Source organism: Mycteria americana, unplaced genomic scaffold, assembly GCF_035582795.1.
Source record: "Mycteria americana isolate JAX WOST 10 ecotype Jacksonville Zoo and Gardens unplaced genomic scaffold, USCA_MyAme_1.0 Scaffold_86, whole genome shotgun sequence".
NCBI classification, from domain to species: domain Eukaryota; kingdom Metazoa; phylum Chordata; class Aves; order Ciconiiformes; family Ciconiidae; genus Mycteria; species Mycteria americana.
The window spans coordinates 134343-154908 of NW_027445670.1; the positions used below are offsets into that span (position 1 = coordinate 134343).

The 20566-nt window shown below is 60.2% G+C and overlaps 2 protein-coding genes across 2 annotated transcripts in view; both read right to left on the reverse strand.

The window, feature by feature from the left end:
• GABBR1 (gamma-aminobutyric acid type B receptor subunit 1) overlaps positions 1-1236 on the reverse strand; it is a 15312-nt gene extending 14076 nt beyond the window's left edge. Inside the window, exon 1 of the mRNA XM_075490629.1 lies at positions 614-1236. Coding sequence (XP_075346744.1) covers positions 614-739 — 126 coding nt within the window. The 5' untranslated portion in view covers positions 740-1236. The remainder of the gene's footprint in view (positions 1-613) is intronic.
• Positions 1237-1790: 554 nt separating this feature from the next.
• LOC142404164 (gamma-aminobutyric acid type B receptor subunit 1-like) lies at positions 1791-18929 on the reverse strand. The gene is made up of 6 exons (XM_075490617.1): positions 18904-18929; positions 10303-10384; positions 8864-9067; positions 4851-5089; positions 2868-2885; positions 1791-1805 (listed from the first exon to the last, which is right to left on the reverse strand). Exons 2-6 carry the CDS (start codon positions 10382-10384, stop codon positions 1791-1793), a joined length of 558 nt encoding a protein of 185 aa, XP_075346732.1. The 5' UTR covers positions 18904-18929.
• Positions 18930-20566: the final 1637 nt, after the last annotated feature.

The following is a 20566-nucleotide window of genomic DNA, read 5'->3' on the forward strand; positions in this document are numbered from 1 at the left end:
CCCATCATCATCTCCCTGCCCCATCACCATCCTCCTGCCCCATCCCCACCAACCCTCAGTGTCCCCCTGCTCCATCCCCACCACCCATCATCATCTCCCTGCCCCATCACCATCCTCCTGCCCCATCCCCACCAACCCTCAGTGTCCCCCTGCTCCATCCCCACCACCCATCATCATCTCCCTGCCCCATCACCATCCTCCTGCCCCATCCCCACCAACCCTCAGTGTCCCCCTGCTCCATCCCCACCACCCATCATCATCTCCCTGCCCCATCCCCACCACCATCATCGTCCCCCATCACCCACCACCGTCCCCCTGCCCCATCCCCACCGCCCCTCGGTGTCCCTCTACCCCATCCCACCACCCATCATCGTCCCCATCACCCACCACCGTCCCCTGCCCCATCCCCACCGCCCCTCGGTGTCCCTCTACCCCATCCCACCACCCATCATCGTCCCCCCCGCCACCTCTTGCCATCCCCCTACCCCATCCCCACCACCCATCATCATCTCCGCCACCCACCCCCACCGCCCATCCCCATCCCTACGACCTCTTGGTGTCCCCCCAACCCACCCCACCCTGCATCTCCCCCACACCCCATCCCCTCTCTCACTTTACTGTCGTGATGGATGAGCCGCAACTCATAATCGGGCAAGATGTCCCTCCGACTGTTGATGTCCTCCAAGGCCATACGGACGGCGGGCAGGCAGGCCTGGCCCCCCGGCCACCCCCCGCTCATGGGGAAGAGCGCCCCGACGTGTACTGCCTTCTTGCCTGTACCCACCGACGGGCGCGACACCAGCGAGACGCTGAGCACCACCAAAAGCCAACGAGGTGGCTGGGTGACACCAGGGGACCCGCCATTCCGGGGTCAAGACGTATGGATGTCGGGGATTCGGTTGGCCATGGCGTAAGAGGGATTTGGCGGAGGGGGGGGGGGTTTGATGTCACCGGCTCCCCGCGGTGAGGTTGGAATGGTAATGAGGTGGGGAGGAGAAATGGGGAGTCGTGGTGAGGGAGGGGAGGAGGGACGGGGAGGGAAATAGAGGGATGGAGAGCGGAGAGGTGGAGGGATGGAGGCAGGAAAATAAGAGGGACGAGGATGGAAAATAACGGGACGGGGAGAGGAAAATAAGAGGGACGGGGAGCGGAGAGACGGAGGGATGGGGATGGAAAATAAGAGGGATGGGGATGGGAAATAAGAGGGATGGGGACGGAAAATAAAAGGGATGGGGATGGAAAATAACGGGATGGGGATGGAAAATAACGGGATGGGGACGGAAAATAAAAGGATGGGGACGGGAAATAAAAGGGATGGGGATGGAAAATAATGGGATGGGGATGGAAAATAACGGGATGGGGATGGAAAATAAAAGGGATGGGGACGGAAAATAACGGGATGGGGATGGAAAATAACGGGATGGGGATGGAAAATAAGAGGGATGGGGAGCAAAAAATAAGAGGGACGGGGAGCGGAGAGATGGAGGGATGAGGATGGGAAATAAGAGGGATGGGGATGGGAAATAAGAGGGATGGGGATGGGAAATAAGAGGGATGGGGATGGGAAATAGAGGGATGGGGAGCAGAAAGATGGAGAGCGGAGAAGAGGGAGGGCTGGGGAGTGGAAAATACGGAGGGATGGAGAGCGGAGAAGACGGAGGGATTTGGGGCGGAGAAGACGGAGGGATGGAGACGGGAAAAGATGGAGGGATGGGGAGCGGAAAATAGAGGGATGGGGAGCGGAAAGACGGAGGGGTGGGGAGGAAGGGATTGGGAGCGAGGGCTGGAGCTTAGCTCCGGGAGGGCTGGAGGGAGAGGGGCAGGGGGAGGGAGGGAGGGATGCGGGAGAGGGGAGGGGAGGGGGGGGACACATGCGGCGGGAGGGAGGGCTGGAGGCGGGGGGGGGGGGGTGATGGGGAGGGCTGGAGGGGGGGGTGGAGGGAGGAAGGCTGGGAGGAGGAGGGGGGGTGGAGAGAGGGGGGATGGAGCAAGGAAGGCTGGGAGGAAGAGGAGGGGGAGGGAGGGGGAGGAGGAAAGGTGGGAGGAGGAGGAGGAGGGAGGGGGGGCTGGAGGGAAGAAGGTTGGGAGGAGGAGGAGGAGGAGGGGGATGGAGGGAGGAAGGCTTGGAGGGGGAAGAGGAGGAGGGAGGGGGATGGAGAGTGGAGGAAGGCTTGGAGAAGGAGGAGGAGGAGGAGGAGGAGGAGAAGGAGGGGGGACTGGAGGGAACAAGGGTGGGAGGAGGAGGAGGAGGGGGATGGAGGGAGGAAGGCTTAGAGGGGGAAGAGGAGGAGGGAGGGGGATGGAGAGTGGAGGAAGGCTTGGAGGAGGAGGAGAAGGAGAAGGAGGGGGGACTGGAGGGAACAAGGCTGGGAGGAGGAGGAGGAGGAGGGGGATGGAGGGAGGAAGGCTTGGAGGAGGAGGAGGGAGGGGGGAGGGAGGGGGGAGGAAGGCTTGGAGGAGGAGGAGGAGAAGGAGGAGGGGGCTGGAGGGAAGGGGGCTGGGAGGAGGAGGAGGGGGATGGAGGGAGGAAGGCTTGGAGGGGGAGGAGGAGGAGGAGGGGGATGGAGGGAGGAGGGGGATGGAGGGAGGAGGGGGATGAGGGGAGGAAGGCTGGGAGGAGGAGGGAGAGGGGCGATGGGGGGATGGAGGAAGGGGGATTCAGTGCCATGAAGCCATGTGGGGCTGGATGGGGGGGTCCCAGGGGGTCCCCACCCCCCAGGGCAGAGCTGGGGGGCCCCGGGGTGCACCCGGGGCCCCACACCCAGCGGGGGGGGGGGGGTGAGGAGGGGCCCAGCTGGGAGCAGGGTGGGGGGGGACATGGGGGGGGGACATGGGGACGGGGGGGGGGGACATGGGGACGTACTCACCTGAGAGAGGGCGACGCACTGCGGGGGGGAAACTGAGTCACACAGAGACCCCCCCCCAATGGGGGCTGGGGCTGGCACTCAGGCACCCCCCAATCCCAGGGACCCCCCCATGGGGACCTGAACCCCCACCCCGGGGACCCCCAAATGCAGGGACCCCCCCATGGGGCCTGAACCCCCAGGCCGGGGACCCCCAACCCCAGGGACCCCCCCATGGGGCCTGAACCACCACCCCGGGGACCCCCAACCCCAGGGACCCCCCCATGGGGACCTGAGCCCCCACCCCAGGGACCCCCAAACCCATGGATCCCCCCCATGGGGCCTGAACCCCCACCCCAGGGACCCCCAAATGCAGGGACCCCCCCATGGGGCCTGAACCCCCACCCCAGGGACCCCCAACCCCAGGGACGCCCCATGGGGACCTGAACCCCCACCCCAGGGACCCCCAACCCCAGGGACCTCCCCATGGGGACCTGAACCCCCACCCCAGGGACCCCCAAATGCAGGGACCCCCCCATGAGGACCTGAACCCCCACCCCAGGGACCCCCAACCCCAGGGACCCCCCCATGGGGGCCTGAACCCCCACCCCAGGGACCCCCAACCCCAGGGACCCCCCCATGGGGACCTGAACCCCCACCCCAGGGACCCCCAAATGCAGGGACCCCCCCATGGGGCCTGAACCCCCACCCCAGGGACCCCCAACCCCAGGGACCCCCCCATGGGGACCTGAACCCCCACCCCAGGGACCCCCAACCTCAAGGACACCCCATGGGGCCTGAACCCCCACCCCAGGGACCCCCAACCCCAGGGACCCCCCCATGGGGGCCTGAACCCCCACCCCAGGGACCCCCAACCCCAGGGACCCCCCCATGGGGACCTGAACCCCCACCCCAGGGACCCCCAAATGCAGGGACCCCCCCATGGGGCCTGAACCCCCACCCCAGGGACCCCCAACCCCAGGGACCCCCCCATGGGGACCTGAACCCCCACCCCAGGGACCCCCAACCCCAGGGACACCCCCATGGGACCTGAACCCCCACCCCAGGGACCCCCAACCCCAGGGACCCCCCCCATGGGGACCTGAACCCCCACGCCAGGGACCCCCAACCCCAGGGACCCCCCCCATGGGGACCTGAACCCCCACCCCAGGGACCCCCAAACCCGGGGACCCCACCATGGGGGTCTGAACCCCCATGCCAGGGACCCCCAACCACAGGGACCCCCCCATGGGGACCTGAACCCCCACCCCAGGGACCCCCAAATGCAGGGACCCCCCCATGGGGACCTGAGCCACCACCCCAGGGACCCCCAAATGCAGGGACCCCCCCATGGGGACCTGAACCCCCATGCCAGGGACCCCCAAACCCAGGGACGCCCCATGGGGACCTGAGCCCCCACCCCAGGGACCCCCAACCCCAGGGACCCCCCCATGGGGACCTGAACCCCCACCCCAGGGACCCCCAACCCCAGGGACCCCCCCATGGGGGTCTGAGCCCCCACCCCAGGGACCCCCAGACCCATGGACGCCCCCATGGGGACCTGAACCCCCACCCCAGGGACCCCCAAATGCAGGGACCCCCCCATGGGGCCTGAACCCCCACCCCAGGGACCCCCAAACCCAGGGACCCCCCCATGGGGCCTGAACCCCCACCCCAGGGACCCCCAACCCCAGGGACCCCCCCATGGGGACCTGAACCCCCACCCCAGGGACCCCCAACCCCAGGGACCCCCCCATGGGGACCTGAACCCCCACCCCAGGGACCCCCAACCCCAGGGACCCCCCCATGGGGACCTGAACCCCCACCCCAGGGACCCCCAACCCCAGGGACCCCCCCATGGAGGCCTGCACCCCCTCCCCAGGGACCCCCAACCTCAAGGACACCCCATGGGGACCTGAACCCCCACCCCAGGAACACCCCATGAAGCCCTCAACCAGGACCTCCCAACCCCACAACCACCCCACGGAAACCCACCACCCCACCCACCCAAACGCCCCCCCCCACCCACCCCCCACCCCCCGGGGGACCCCACTCACGCTCGCAGATGGGTTTGGGGGTGCTCCAGCGCCCCAGCTTGGTGCAGTTACTGCGGGTGCTGCCCACCAAGCGGAACCCGGGGTTGCAGCTGTACTCGGTCCATGTCCCCTCCACCGGCACCCGCTCCATGGCCCGTGCCACCGCCTGGCCGTTCTCCAAGCTCAGGTGCATTTTGGGACAGGTCCTCACTGGGTGGGGGGTGCAAAGGTGGGGTGGGGGGGAGGGGGTCAAGTCCATACCCTGCCCAGGGGAACCCCTACCACGCAGCGGGGGTGGTGGTTGGGATGTGTGGGGATGGGGGTGGTGAAGGTGAGGGTGAAGGTGATGGTCATGGTGACAATGGTGGTGATGAGGATGCTGATGGTGAGGGTGAAGGTGAGGGTGAAGGTGATGGTCATGGGGATGGGGATGATGGTGGTCATGGTGACAATGGTGGTGATGAGGATGCTGATGGTGATGGTGAAGGTGGTGGTCATGGTGATGGGGATGATGGTGGTCATGGTGACAATGGTGGTGATGAGGATGCTGATGGTGATGGTGAAGGTGATGGTCATGGTGATGGGGATGATGGTGGTCATGGTGACAATGGTGGTGATGAGGATGCTGATGGTGAGGGTGAAGGTGAGGGTGAAGGTGAGGGTGAAGGTGATGGTCATGGTGATGGTCATGGGGATGGGGATGATGGTGGTCATGGTGACAATGGTGGTGATGAGGATGCTGATGGTGAGGGTGAAGGTGAGGGTCATGGTGATGAGGATGATGGTGGTCATGGTGACAATGGTGGTGATTAGGATGCTGATGGTGAGGGTGAAGGTGAGGGTGAAGGTGATGGTGACAATGGTGGTGATGAGGATGCTGATGCTGAGGGTGAAGGTGATGGTGAAGGTGATGGTCATGGTGATGGTCATGGTGACAATGGTGGTGATGAGGATGCTGATGGTGATGGTGAAGGTGGTGGTCATGGTGACAATGGTGGTGATGAGGATGCTGATGGTGAGGGTGAAGGTGAGGGTGAAGGTGATGGTCATGGTGATGGTCATGGTGATGGGGATGATGGTGGTCATGGTGACAATGGTGGTGATGAGGATGCTGATGGTGAGGGTGAAGGTGAGGGTGAAGGTGATGGTCATGGTGATGGTCATGGTGATGGGGATGATGGTGGTCATGGTGACAATGGTGGTGATGAGGATGCTGATGGTGAGGGTGAAGGTGAGGGTCATGGTGATGAGGATGCTGATGGTGATGGTGAAGGTGGTGGTCATGGTGATGGGGATGATGGTGGTCATGGTGACAATGGTGGTGATGAGGATGCTGATGGTGAGGGTGAAGGTGAGGGTGAAGGTGATGGTCATGGGGATGGGGATGATGGTGGTCATGGTGACAATGGTGGTGATGAGGATGCTGATGGTGATGGTGAAGGTGGTGGTCATGGTGATGGGGATGATGGTGGTCATGGTGACAATGGTGGTGATGAGGATGCTGATGGTGATGGTGAAGGTGATGGTCATGGTGATGGGGATGATGGTGGTCATGGTGACAATGGTGGTGATGAGGATGCTGATGGTGAGGGTGAAGGTGAGGGTGAAGGTGAGGGTGAAGGTGATGGTCATGGTGATGGTCATGGGGATGGGGATGATGGTGGTCATGGTGACAATGGTGGTGATGAGGATGCTGATGGTGAGGGTGAAGGTGAGGGTCATGGTGATGAGGATGATGGTGGTCATGGTGACAATGGTGGTGATTAGGATGCTGATGGTGAGGGTGAAGGTGAGGGTGAAGGTGATGGTGACAATGGTGGTGATGAGGATGCTGATGCTGAGGGTGAAGGTGATGGTGAAGGTGATGGTCATGGTGATGGTCATGGTGACAATGGTGGTGATGAGGATGCTGATGGTGATGGTGAAGGTGGTGGTCATGGTGACAATGGTGGTGATGAGGATGCTGATGGTGAGGGTGAAGGTGAGGGTGAAGGTGATGGTCATGGTGATGGTCATGGTGATGGGGATGATGGTGGTCATGGTGACAATGGTGGTGATGAGGATGCTGATGGTGAGGGTGAAGGTGAGGGTGAAGGTGATGGTCATGGTGATGGTCATGGTGATGGGGATGATGGTGGTCATGGTGACAATGGTGGTGATGAGGATGCTGATGGTGAGGGTGAAGGTGAGGGTCATGGTGATGAGGATGCTGATGGTGATGGTGAAGGTGGTGGTCATGGTGATGGGGATGATGGTGGTCATGGTGACAATGGTGGTGATGAGGATGCTGATGGTGAGGGTGAAGGTGAGGGTGAAGGTGATGGTCATGGTGATGGGGATGGTGACAATGGTGGTGATGAGGATGCTGATGGTGATGGTGAAGGTGATGGTCATGGTGATGGGGATGATGGTGGTCATGGTGACAATGGTGGTGATGAGGATGCTGATGGTGAGGGTGAAGGTGAGGGTCATGGTGATGAGGATGATGGTGGTCATGGTGACAATGGTGGTGATGAGGATGCTGATGCTGAGGGTGAAGGTGATGGTCATGGTGATGGTGATGGGGATGGGGATGGTGACAATGGTGGTGATGAGGATGCTGATGGTGAGGGTGCGGGTGATGGTCATGGTGATGGGGATGATGGTGGTCATGGTGACGGGGATGATGGTGGTCATGGTGACAATGGTGGTGATGAGGATGCTGATGGGGATGGTGATGGTCATGGTGATGGGGGTGGTGATGAGGATGCTGATGGGGATGGTGAGGGTGAAGGTGATGGTCATGGCGACAGGGGTGGGGATGATGGTGGTGATCATGATGGGGATGGGGATGCTAATGGTGAAGGTGAAGGTCATGGGGATTGTAACAGTGATGGGGATGGGGACGGTGACGGGGATGGGGACGGTGACGGGGAGGGTGAAGATGATGGGGATGCTAATGGTGATGATGAGCGTGAGGGTGATGGGGATGGTCATGGTGATGGCGATGGGGAGGGTGATGGGGACGGAGAGGGTGACGGGGATGGGGATACTAATGGTGATGGTGAAGGTGATGGTCATGGGGATGGTGATGGTGACGGGGAGGGTGAAGATGACAGGAATGCTAATGGTGATGATGAGGGTGAAGGTGAGGGTGAAGGTGATGGGGATGGTCATGGTGATGGGGATGGGTATGCTCATGGTCATGGTGAGGGTGATGGTGACGGGGAGGGTGAAGATGACAGGAATGCTAATGGTGATGATGAGGGTGAAGGTGAGGGTGAAGGTGATGGGGATGGTCATGGTGATGGGGATGGGTATGCTCATGGTCATGGTGAGGGTGATGGTGATGGGAATGGTGATGGAGATGGGGATGGGGATGGTGATGGGAATGGTGACGGTGATGGGGATGGTGACGGGGATGGGGATGGGAACGGTGATGGGAATGGGGATGGGGATGATGACGGTGATGGGGATGGGGATGGGGACGGTGATGGGGATGGGGACGGTGATGGGGATGGGGACGGTGACGGGGATGGGAATGGTGATGGGGATGGGGACGGTGATGGGGACGGTGACGGTGACGGGGATGGCGATGGTGATGGGGATGGGGACGGTGACGGGGATGGGGACGGTGACGGGGATGGGGATGGTGACGGTGATGGGGATGGGGACGGTGACGGGGATGGTGATGGGAATGGTGATGGGGATGGGGACGGGAATGGTGACGGGGATGGGGACGGTGACGGGGATGGGGACGGGGATGGGAATGGGAATGGGGATGGTGACGGGGATGGGGATTGGGATGGTGATGGAGATGGGGATGGTGACGGGGATGGGGATGGTGATGGGGATGGTGATGGGGATGGTGACGGTGATGGGGACGGTGATGGTGATGGGAATGGGGATGGGGATGATGACGGGGATGGGGATGGTGACGGTGATGGGAATGGTGACGGTGACGGTGATGGGAATGGCGACGGTGATGGTGCCGGTGACACTCACGGCAGCGGCTGGGGTGGCCCATGGCGGTCCAGGTGCCGTCGCGCTGGCACTTGCGCACCTTGGGCCCCACGATCTCGCGGTCGGGCCGGCAGACGTACTCGATCTCGTAGTCGAAGGGCAGGAAGCGAACGCTCTGCACCTCCTCGGGGGTCAGCCCCCGGTAGCGGATGCCCCCGTCCCGCGGCGGGTGGATGATCTGGCAGCCTGGGGGGGGGGGGGGGCACACGCCGGTAGGGGGGGGGCCGGGGGGGGTCACGCCGGTGGAGGATGGGGTGTCACACTGGTGGAGGGGGGGGGTCACACGCCGCGGGGGGGGGACTTACGCCGGGGGGGGGGGCACACGCTGGGGGGGGGGGGGGGGGTCTCGCGCCGATGGGGGGGGGGGATCACACTGGTGGGGGGGGGGTCACGCCGGTGGAGGGGGGGGTGTCACACTGGTGGAGGGGGGGGTCACACGCCGGGGGGGGGACTCACGCCGGTGAGGGGGGGCACACGCTGGTGGGGTGGGGGGGGTCTCGCGCCGATGGGGGGGGGGGATCACACTGGTGGGGGGGGGGTCACGCCGGTGGAGGGGGGGGTGTCACACTGGTGGAGGGGGGGGTCACACGCCGGGGGGGGGACTCACGCCGGTGAGGGGGGGCACACGCTGGTGGGGTGGGGGGGTCTCGCGCCGATGGGGGGGGGATCACACGTGGGGGGGGGGCGGGTCACGCCGGTGGAGGGGGGGGGTCACACTGGTGGAGGGGGGGGGTCACACGCCGGGGGGGGAACTCACACCGGTGAGGGGGGACTCACGCTGGTGGGGTGGGGGGGTCTCGCGCCGATGGGGGGGGGGATCACACTGTTGGGGGGGGGGTCACGCCGGTGGAGGGGGGGGGTCACACGCCGGGGGGGGGACTCACGCCGGGGGGGGGGGACTCACGCTGGTGGGGTGGGGGGGTCTCGCGCCGATGGGGGGGGGATCACACTGGTGGGGGGGGGGTGTCACACTGGTGGAGGGGGGGGGTCACACGCCGGGGGGGGGGACTCACGCCGGTGAGGGGGGGCACACGCTGCTGGGGTGGGGGGGTCTCGCGCTGATGGGGGGGGGGATCACACTGGGGGGGGGGGGGTCACGCCGGTGGGGGGGGTGTCACACGCCGGGGGGGGGGGTCATGTCAGTGGGGTGGGGGGTCACATGCCGGGGGGGCTCATGCCGGGGGGGGGGGGGGGCACACGCTGGGGGCCTGGGGGGGGTCTCGCCAGTGTGGGGGGGGCACAGGCCGATGGGGGGGGGTCTCGCCAGTGGGGAGGGGGGATCACACCGGGGGGGGGGGGTGTCACACGCTGGTGAGGGGGGGGTGTCACACGCTGGGGGGGGGGGGGGGGGGATCACGCCAGGGGGGTGGGGGGGGGGGTCACACGCGTGTCCCCGTGCCCCCCCCGCGTGCGTCACGTACCCTCGGTGAGGTTGACGTGGACGGCCGCCCGGCTGGGCTCCGCGCTCAGCGCCAGCAGCAGCAGCAGCGGCGGCGGCAGCATCTATAGGGACGGCGGCAGCCCCACACTTATGGGGCGGGGGGGGGGACACACAGCTGGAGCCCCCCCCGGCCCCCCCTGCAGTCCCCTGCCTATATGCGCCCTATAGAGTACATCCCCTGTAGAGTACATCCCCTAGAGAGTAGACATGCCCCCTATAGAGTACATCCCCTATAGAGTACATCCCCTATAGAGTACACATGCCCTGCATGCCCTATAGAGTACATCCCCTAGAGAGTACACCCCACATGCCCTGCATCCCCTATAGAGTACATCCCCTATAGAGTAGACATGCCCCCTATAGAGTACATGCCCTATAGAGTACATCCCCTATAGAGTACACATGCCCTGCATCCCCTATAGAGTACATCCCCTAGAGAGTACATCCCCCAGAGAGTAGACATGCCCCCTATAGAGTACATCCCCTATAGAGTACATCCCCCAGAGAGTAGACACGCCCTGCATCCCCTATAGAGTACATCCCCTACAGAGTACATCCCCTACAGAGTAGACATGCCCCCTATAGAGTACATCCGCTATAGAGTACATCCCCCAGAGAGTAGACACGCCCTGCATCCCCTACAGAGTACATCCCCTATAGAGTACATCCCCTAGAGAGTACACGTGCCCTGCATCTCCTATAGAGTACATCCCCTATAGAGTACATCCCCTAGAGAGTACATCTCCTAGAGAGTAGACATGCCCCCTATAGAGTACATTCCCTAGAGTACATCCCCTATAGAGTAGACACGCCCTGCATCCCCTACAGAGTACATCCCCTAGAGAGTAGACATGCCCTGCATCCCCTATAGAGTACATCCCCTATAGAGTAGACATGCCCCCTATAGAGCACATCCCCTATAGAGTACATCCCCTAGAGAGTACACACGCCCTGCATCCCCTATAGAGCACATCCCCTATAGAGTAGACATGCCCTGCATCCCCTATAGAGTACATCCTCTACAGAGTACATCCCCTATAGAGTACACATGCCCTGCATCCCCTATAGAGTACATCCCCTAGAGAGTACATCCCCTATAGAGCAGACATGCCCTGCATCCCCTAGAGAGTACATGCTCTATAGAGTACATCCCCTATAGAGTACACCCCACGCCCTGCATCCCCTATAGAGTACGTCCCCTATAGAGTACACCCCACATGTCCCGCCTCCGCTCTATAGAGTACATCTCCTATAGAGTACGCCCTATAGATTTCCTCCCCATAGATCACATTCCCCGTATCTTATACCCCACACGCCCTGCATCCCCTATAGAGCACGCCCCACTGCGCATGCACACACACATAACCACGTCACCCCCTATAGAGCACGGCCCGCTGCGTGCACGCGCAAGCCCAGCGTCCCCTATAGAGTACCCGAGGGGGATGCGCACGCGCACGCGCCGGTCCCCTATAGAACGCACGGGGCACGCGCTGCGCGCAGGCCGTCCCCTATAGGTACTTGTACGCCCGCTCCTATAGGCGTCGGTGCAACCGACGCCCCGCTGGAGACGCACGGTGCAACCTAGAACCTGCTTGCACGCGCACGGTGCAACCTACGCCCGCTTTACACGCTCACAGCGCAACCTACACCCCGCTGGAGACGCACGGTGCAACCTAGAACCTGCTTGCACGCGCACGGTGCAACCTACAGCCGCCTTACACACTTGCAGCGCAACCTACACCCCGCTTGCACGTGTGCAGCACAACCTACACCTGCCTTACACACACAGAGTGCAACCTACACCCGCCTTACACACTCGCAGCGCAACCTACACCCACCTTACACACTCGCAGCGCAACCTAGATCCGCTTTACACACTCGCAGCGCAACCTACTCCCGCCTTACACACTGAAAGTGCAACCTACACCCGCCTTACACACTCGCAGCGCAACCTACACGCCGCTGTAGATGCACGGTGCAACCTACAACCTGCTTGCACACTCACAGCACAACCTACGCCCGCCTTACACACACACAGCGCAACCTACACGCACCTTACACACTCACAGCGCAACCTACATGCACCTTACACACTCACAGCGCCAACTACACCCCGCTTGCACAGGTGCAGCGCAACCTACCCCCGCCTTGCACACTCATGGTGCAACCTACACCTGCCTTACACACTCACAGTGCAACCTACACCCCACTTACACATCCACCGTGCAACCTACACCCCACTTGCACACGCACAGCGCAACCTACACCCCGCTTGCACGCGTGCAGCAGAACCTACACCTGCCTTACACACACAGAGTGCAACCTACACCCGCCTTACACACTCGCAGCGCAACCTACACCTGCCTTACACACTTACAGTGCAACCTACACCCCACTTACACATCCACCGTGCAACCTACACCCCACTTGCACATGCACAGCGCAACCTACACCCCACTTGCACACGCACAGTGCAAACTGCAACCCGCTTGCACACGCACAGTGCAACCCACACCTACCTTACACACACACGGTGCAACCTACACCCCACTTGCGCGTGCACGGTGCAACCTACACCCGTCTTACACACTCACAGTGTAACCTACACCCCGCTTGCACACGCACGGTGCAACCTACACCTCACTTGCACACACACAGCGCAACCTACACCCGCCTTACACACTCACAGCGCAACCTACACCCTGGTTGCACACGTGCAATGCAACCTACACCTCCCTTACACACGCACAGTGCGACCTACACCCCGCTTGCAGACGCAGGGTGCAACCTACACCCCGCTTGCACACCCACAGCGCAACCTACACCCGCCTTGCACACTCACAGTGCAAACTGCACCCCGCTTGCGCATGCACGGTGCAACCTACACCTTCCTTACACACTCAGTGCAACCTACACCCCGCTTGCACACACGCAGTGCAAACTACACCCTGCTTGCACACGCATGGTGCAACCTACACCTTCCTTGCACACCCACAGCGCAACCTACACCCGCCTTGCACACTCACAGTGCAAACTGCACCCCACTTGCACGCGCAGGGTGCAACCTACACCTTCCTTACACACTCACAGTGCAACCTACACCCCGCTTGCGCATGCACGGTGCAACCTACACCTTCCTTACACACTCAGTGCAACCTACACCCCGCTTGCACACACGCAGTGCAAACTACACCCTGCTTGCACGCGCACGGTGCAACCTGCACCCCGCTTGCACACGCATGGCGCAACCTACACCTTCCTTACACACTCACAGTGCAACCTACACCCTGCTTGCACACTCACAGTGCAACCTACACCCGCCTTACACACTCACAGTGCAACCTACACCCACTTGCACGTGCATGGTGCAACCTACACCCACCTTACACACGCACGGCGCAACCTACAACCTGCTTGCACATGCACGGTGCAACCTACAACCTGCTTGCACACGGACGGTGCAACCTACACCTTCCTTACACACTCACAGTGCAACCTACACCCCGCTTGCACACGCACGGTGCAACCTACACCTTCCTTACACACACACAGTGCAACCTACACCCCGCTTGCACACGCACGGCGCAACCTACACCTTCCTTACACAGTCACAGTGCAACCTACACCCCGCTTGCACACACGCAGTGCAAACTACACCCTGCTTGCACACGCACGGTGCAACCTACACCCCACTTGCACACGCACGGTGCAACCTACACCCCGCTTGCACACGCATGGTGCAACCTACACCTTCCTTGCACACTCACAGTGCAACCTACACCCCGCTTGCACACGCACGGTGCAACCTACACCCCGCTTGCACACGCATGGTGCAACCTACACCTTCCTTGCACACTCACAGTGCAACCTACACCCCGCTTGCACACACGCAGTGCAAACTACACCCTGCTTGCACACGCACGGTGCAACCTACACCCCACTTGCACACACATGGTGCAACCTACACCTTCCTTACACACTCACAGTGCAACCTACACCCCGCTTGCACACGCACGGTGCAACCTACACCCTGGTTGCACACACACGGTGCAACCTACAACCCACTTGCACACGCACGGTGCAACCTACGCCTTAGACACACACTGCAAACTACACCCTGCTTGCATGTGTACGGTGCAACCGACACCCGCCTTACACACGCACAACGCAACCTACACCCTGCTTACACACACACAGTAGAAGATGCACACACATTGTCCCCTTCTATGCACGCACAGCGCAACCTACACCCCGCTTGCACACTCGCAGTGCAAACTACACCCCGCTTGCACACGCACGGTGCAACCTACACCCGCCTTACACACTCACAGTGCAACCTACACCCCGCTTGCACACACGCTTGCACACACGCAGTGCAACCTACACCTTCCTTATACATGCACGGTGCAACCTACACCTTCCTTGCACACACAGTGCAACCTACAGCCCCGTTACACACGCACGGTGCAACCTACACCTTCTTTACACACACACACGCAGCGCAACCTACACCCCGCTTGCACGTGTACGGTGCAACCTACACCTCCCTTACACACGCACGGTGCAACCTACACCCCCCTTACACACACAGTGCAACCTACACCTTCCTTGCACACGCACGGTGCAACCTACACCCCCCTTACACACACGGTGCAACCTACACCCCACTTGCACGCGCACCGTGCAACCTACACCCGTCTTACACATGCAGTGCAACCTACACCTTCCTTGCACACACACGGTGCAACCTACACCTCCCTTACACACACAGTGCAACCTACACCTCCCTTACACATGCACGGTGCAACCTACACCTTCCTTGCACAGCGCACGGTGCAACCTACACCCCCCTTACACGCACAATGCAACCTACACCCCCCTTACACACACACACAGCGCAACCTACACCCCGCTTGCACGTGCACGGTGCAACCTACACCCCCGTTACACACGCACGGTGCAACCTACACCTCCCTTACACACACAGTGCAACCTACACCTCCCTTACACAGCACGGTGCAACCTACACCTCCCTTACACACACAGTGCAACCTACACCTTCCTTGCACACGCACGGTGCAACCTACACCTCCCTTGCACACACACGGTGCAACCTACACCCCCCTTACACACACACACAGCGCAACCTACACCTTCCTTACACACGCACGGTGCAACCTACACCCCCGTTACACACGCACGGTGCAACCTACACCTTCCTTGCACACGCACAGTGCAACCTACCCCACTTGCACACCCGTCTCGGGGACACGCGTGTGCAAACACCGGTGCAGCCGCCCCTCCCCCCGGGGCCGCATGCAGCCGCGGCCCAGATCAAGAATTTCAATTTCTTTTATTTTTGTTGTGAAATTTACTGTGAATTGGGGGAGAAATTTTAAATTTTTTAAAATTAATTTCCAAATTTATTTCCTAATTCGTTTTCAAGTTTATTTTCTAATTAATTTTTAAGTTTATTTTCAAGTTTATGTTCAAGTTTATTTTCAAGTTTATTTTCAAATCTATTTTCACGTTTATTTTCTAATTTCTTTTCTAATTTCTTTTCTAATTTTTCAAGGTTTTTTTCAAGTCTATTTTCAAATCTATTTTCACGTTTATTTTCTAATTTCTTTTCTAATTTCTTTTCTAATTTTTCAAGGTTTTTTTCAAGTCTATTTTCAAATTTATTTTCACGTTTATTTTCACGTTTATTTTCTAATTTCTAATTTTTCAAGTTTATTTTCTAGTTTATTTTCTAATTTCTTTTCAAGTTTATTTTCAAATTTATTTTCAGAATTTTTTCAAATTTATTTTCACGTTTATTTTCACGTTTATTTTCTAATTTTTACTTTTCAAGTTTATTTTCTAATTTCTTTTCAAGTTTATTTTCAAATTTATTTTCAGAATTTTTTTCAAGTTTATTTTCAAATTTTTTTTCAAGTCTATTTTCAAGTCTATTTTCAAATTTATTTTCACATTTTCACATTTATTTTCTAATTTTTCAAGTTTATTTTCAAGTTTATTTTCTAATTTCTTTTCAAGTTTATTTTCTAATTTCTTTTCTAATTTTTCAAGTTTATTTTCACGTTTATTTTCTAATTTCTTTTCAAGTTTATTTTCTAATTTATTTTCAGAATTTTTTTCTAATTTATTTTCATGTTTATTTTCTAATTTTTCAAGTTTATTTTCAAGTTTATTTTCTAATGTCTTTTCAAGTTTATTTTCACGTTTATTTTCTAATTTATGTTCAAGTTTATTTTCTAATTTCTTTTCAAGTTTGTTTTCAAATATATTTTCAGATTTTTTTTCTAATTTATTTTCAGGTTTAGTTTCAACTTTATTTTCTAATTTTTTTCAAGTTTATTTTCAAATTTATTTTCAAGTTTATTTTCAAGTCTATTTTCAAATTTATTTTCAAATTTATTTTCACGTTTATTTTCACGTTTATTTTCTAATTTCTAATTTTTCAAGTTTATTTTCTAGTTTATTTTCTAGTTTCTTTTCAAGTTTATTTTCAAATTTATTTTCAAGTCTATTTTCAAATTTATTTTCACATTTATTTTCACGTTTATTTTCACGTTTATTTTCTAATTTTTTCAAGTTTATTTTCAAGTTTATTTTCTAATGTCTTTTCAAGTTTATTTTCACGTTTATTTTCACGTTAATGTTCTAATTTATGTTCAAGTTTATTTTCTAGTTTATTTTCTAATTTCTTTTCAAGTTTGTTTCCAAATTTATTTTCAGAATTTTTTTTCTATTATTTTCTAATTTATTTTCAGGTTTAGTTTCAACTTTATTTTCTAATTCTTTTCACGATTATTTTCAAATTTATTTACAGTTTATTTTCACGTTTTATTTTCTAATTTCTTTTCAAGTTTCTTTTCAAGTTTCTTTTCCATTTTTTTCCATTTTTTCAAAATTTTTTCCATTTTTCCCAATTTTTCTCTTTTTTTTTCAAAATTTTTTCCATTTTTTTCCAATTTTTTCATTTTTTTCAAATTTTTTCCTTGTTTTTCCCCTTTTTTTTCAAATTTTTCAAAATTTTTTTTTTTAAATAAAAAATCAAGCCATCAATATTTCACGGCTCGAAGAATTTCCCGGCCGGCGCAGGGGGGGCCCGATCCCGGCCTGGGGGGGGGAGGGGAGGGTGGGGGCACCCCCAGCTTGTCCCCCCCCGCCCCCCCCCAGCGCAGCCTTGGGGTGCTTAACCCGGGCGCTAATCAGGGCTAATTAACCCGGGTGCTAATCAGGGCTAATTAGAGGCGCTAAGGCCGTTGCTTGGTTACTGCTGAGCTCGCAGGACGCAGGTGGGGCCCCCCCGCCCCCCCCCCGGGCCCCCCAATTTCCAGGGTAACCCCCCCCCCCCCAGCCCATATTGGCCCCGCCCGGGGGGGAAGCTCGGAGCGGGGGGGGGGGGGGGAAGCACCCATGGGACCCCAGTTGGGGGGGGGGGGGAGGAGGTGCTGGGTGCCCCCCCCTTGGCAAAAGGGGCCCCCCCAGCACCCCAAATTCCCCCCCCCCCCAGGATCGGGGGGGGTCCCAGGATGAGGGGGGGGTCCCAGGATGAGGGGGGGGGACCCCAGGAGGGGGGGTCCAGCAGGGGGAGGGGGTCCCAGGATTGGGGAGGGGACCTCAGGGTGGGGGGGGTCCCAGGATCGGGGGGGTCCAGGATGGGGGGGGGGTCCCAGGATTGGGGAGGGGACCTCAGGGTGGGGGGGGTCCAAGATGGGGAGGGGACCCCAGGATGGGGGGGGTCCCAGGATCGGGGGGGTCCAGGATGGGGGGGGGGGGTCCCAGGATTGGGAGGGGACCTCAGGGTGGGGGGGGTCCAAGATGGGGAGGGACCCCAGGATGGGGGGGGTCCCAGGATCGGGGGGGTCCAGGATGAGGGGGGGGTCCCAGGATTGGGGAGGGGACCTCAGGGTGGGGGGGGGTCCCCAGGATCGGGGGGGTCCAGGATCGGGGGTGGGGGGGGTCCCAGGATCGGGTGGGGGGGGTCCAGGATCGGGTGGGGGGGGGTCCTAGGATTGGGGGGGTGCAGGATGGGGGGGGGGGGGATCCCAGGATCGGGGGGGTCCAGGATCGGGGGTGGGGGGGTCCCAGGATCGGGGGGGGGTCCAGGATGGGGGGAGGGGACCCCCGGATGGGAGGGGGGAAGTTTGGGGGGTCCCAGGGCCCGGGGGGGGGAACCTGTCAAGATCTTTGGGGGGGGGGGGAGCAACTGGGGGTAGAGAGGGGTCCCAGCACGGGGGGGGGGGGGGCAGGGGGGACACAGGGGTGCCAGGATGGGGGGGGGGGGGGCAGGGGTCCCAGGATGGGGGAGGGGCCCAGCATGCCAGGTTGGGGGAGGGCTCTGGGGGGGTGCGGGTTTAAGGGGGGGGGGGCGGCATTATTGGGGTGAAAACAAGGGGGGGGGTGTCAACCCCCCCCTCCCCTGGCCACAAAAGGGGGGGGGGTGCCCCTCCCTACCCCCCCCCAGCTCTCCCCACCCCCCCAGCTCTCCCCCCCCCACCCTACAGCGTGGCCCACCCCACCCAGTAAAGGGGGGACCCCTATTTTTTTGGGGGGGGGGGGGGTGTCTTACCTTGGCCTGGGCTCGTCCGCGGGGGGGGGGGGGGCCAGAGGAGCCGGGGGGGGGGAGGGGAATCGAAATGGGGGGGGGGCAGCGAGTGCCGGGTGGGGGGGGGGGTCGCGGAGATGGCGGGGGGGGCACGGAGTGGGGGGGGGCACGGAGCCGGGGGGGGGGCACGGAGGTGGGGGGGGTCACGGGGCTCGGGGGGGGTGTCACGGAGCGGGGGGGGGGTCACGGAGTGGGGGGGGGGGGGGAGGATGATGATGGAGATGCTCCGGATGGAGGATGGGAAACTCCCGGTGATGGAGGGATGGGAAAAAATCGGGGGGGGGGGGAGGACGGACGCCGGGGGGGGGGGGGGGGGCCACGGACGGACAGCCGCGGGTGGGGGAGGGCCACGGACGGTCCCTGGGATGGGGGAGCCTCGGGGGAGGGGGTGTAGTGGGGGGGGAGGGGGATGCGGCGCCACGGGATGGGCGCTGAGGCCGGGGCTGCCGCGGGAGGGACCCAGGTGGGTGGGGGAGGGCGCGGGGGGGGGTGGGGAGGGGAGGGGAGGGGGGGTGGGGGGGGGAGGGGGAGGGGAGGTGCCGGCTCCGCCTCGGGAGCGGGAGGGAGGGAGTGCGGCCGCGCTGCGGGGGGTGGGGGGGTGGGGGAGGGGCTATGGGGTGGGGGGGGGGAGGGGGGGCTGTGGGGGGAGGGCGTGGGGTTGTGCTGTCACTCACACGAGGGCGCGTGTGCCGCGGGGTGTGTCCACACGTGTGTGTCACGCGGGGGCGGGGGGGGCTTCTCCCCCCACCCCCACCCTCCGTCACCCCACCCCCCACCCCCACCCCGAGCTCCTCGCGCACCTTCGCGGCCCCGCCCGCTCCTCGCACGCGCGTGGCCTCCCCGCGCGCGCGCGCGCGCCGGCGCCTTACACACGCGCCCCCCCCCCCCGCATTTACACGCGCACACGGAGCCACGGACACGCGTGCGCTCGCACGCCCAGCGCCTCGCACGCTCGTGCACCCCCGCAGCGACGCGGACCCGTGCACACCCCCACCCCCAGGCCTTTGCACACGCACCGATGCACACGCACGTGGAGCCACGGACACCCGTGCCAGCGCCTCGCCACGCTTGTGCACACCCGCAGTGATGCACACCCACGCACACCCAACCCCCAGGCCTTTGCACACGCACCGATGCACGCACACGTGGAGCCACAGACACCCGTGCGCTCGCACGCCCAGCGCCTTGCACGCTTGTGCACACCCGCAGTGATGCACGCACACGCACATGCAACCCCCAGGCCTTTGCACACGCACCGATGCACACGCACGTGGAGCCAGGGACACCCGTGCGCTCGCACGCCCAGCGCCTCGCACGCTTGTGCACCCCCGCAGTGATGCACACCCACGCACACCCAACCCCCAGGCCTTTGCACACGCACCGATGCACGCACACACGGAGCCACGGACACCCGTGCGCTCGCACGCCCATCGGCTTGCACGCTTGTGCACACCCGCAGTGATGCACCGCACACGCACATGCAACCCCCAGGCCTTTGCACACGCACCGATGCACACGCACGTGGAGCCAGGGACACCCGTGCGCTCGCACGCCAGCGCCTCGCACGCTTGTGCACCCCCGCAGTGATGCACACCCACGCACACCCAACCCCCAGGCCTTTGCACAC

What these genes read in the sequence shown, in the direction of transcription:
- LOC142404164 (XM_075490617.1), bottom strand. Translation starts at nt 10,384, where the DNA reads ATGCTGCCGCCGCCGCTGCTGCTGCTGCTGGCGCTGAGCGCGGAGCCC. An exon ending in CCACGTCAACCTCACCGAGG is followed by an intron (nt 9,068 to 10,302) that starts GTACGTGACGCA and finishes CCCCCCCCCCAG; the next exon opens with GCTGCCAGATCATCCACCCG. An exon ending in GGGCCACCCCAGCCGCTGCC is followed by an intron (nt 5,090 to 8,863) that starts GTGAGTGTCACC and finishes CCCCCCACCCAG; the next exon opens with TGAGGACCTGTCCCAAAATG.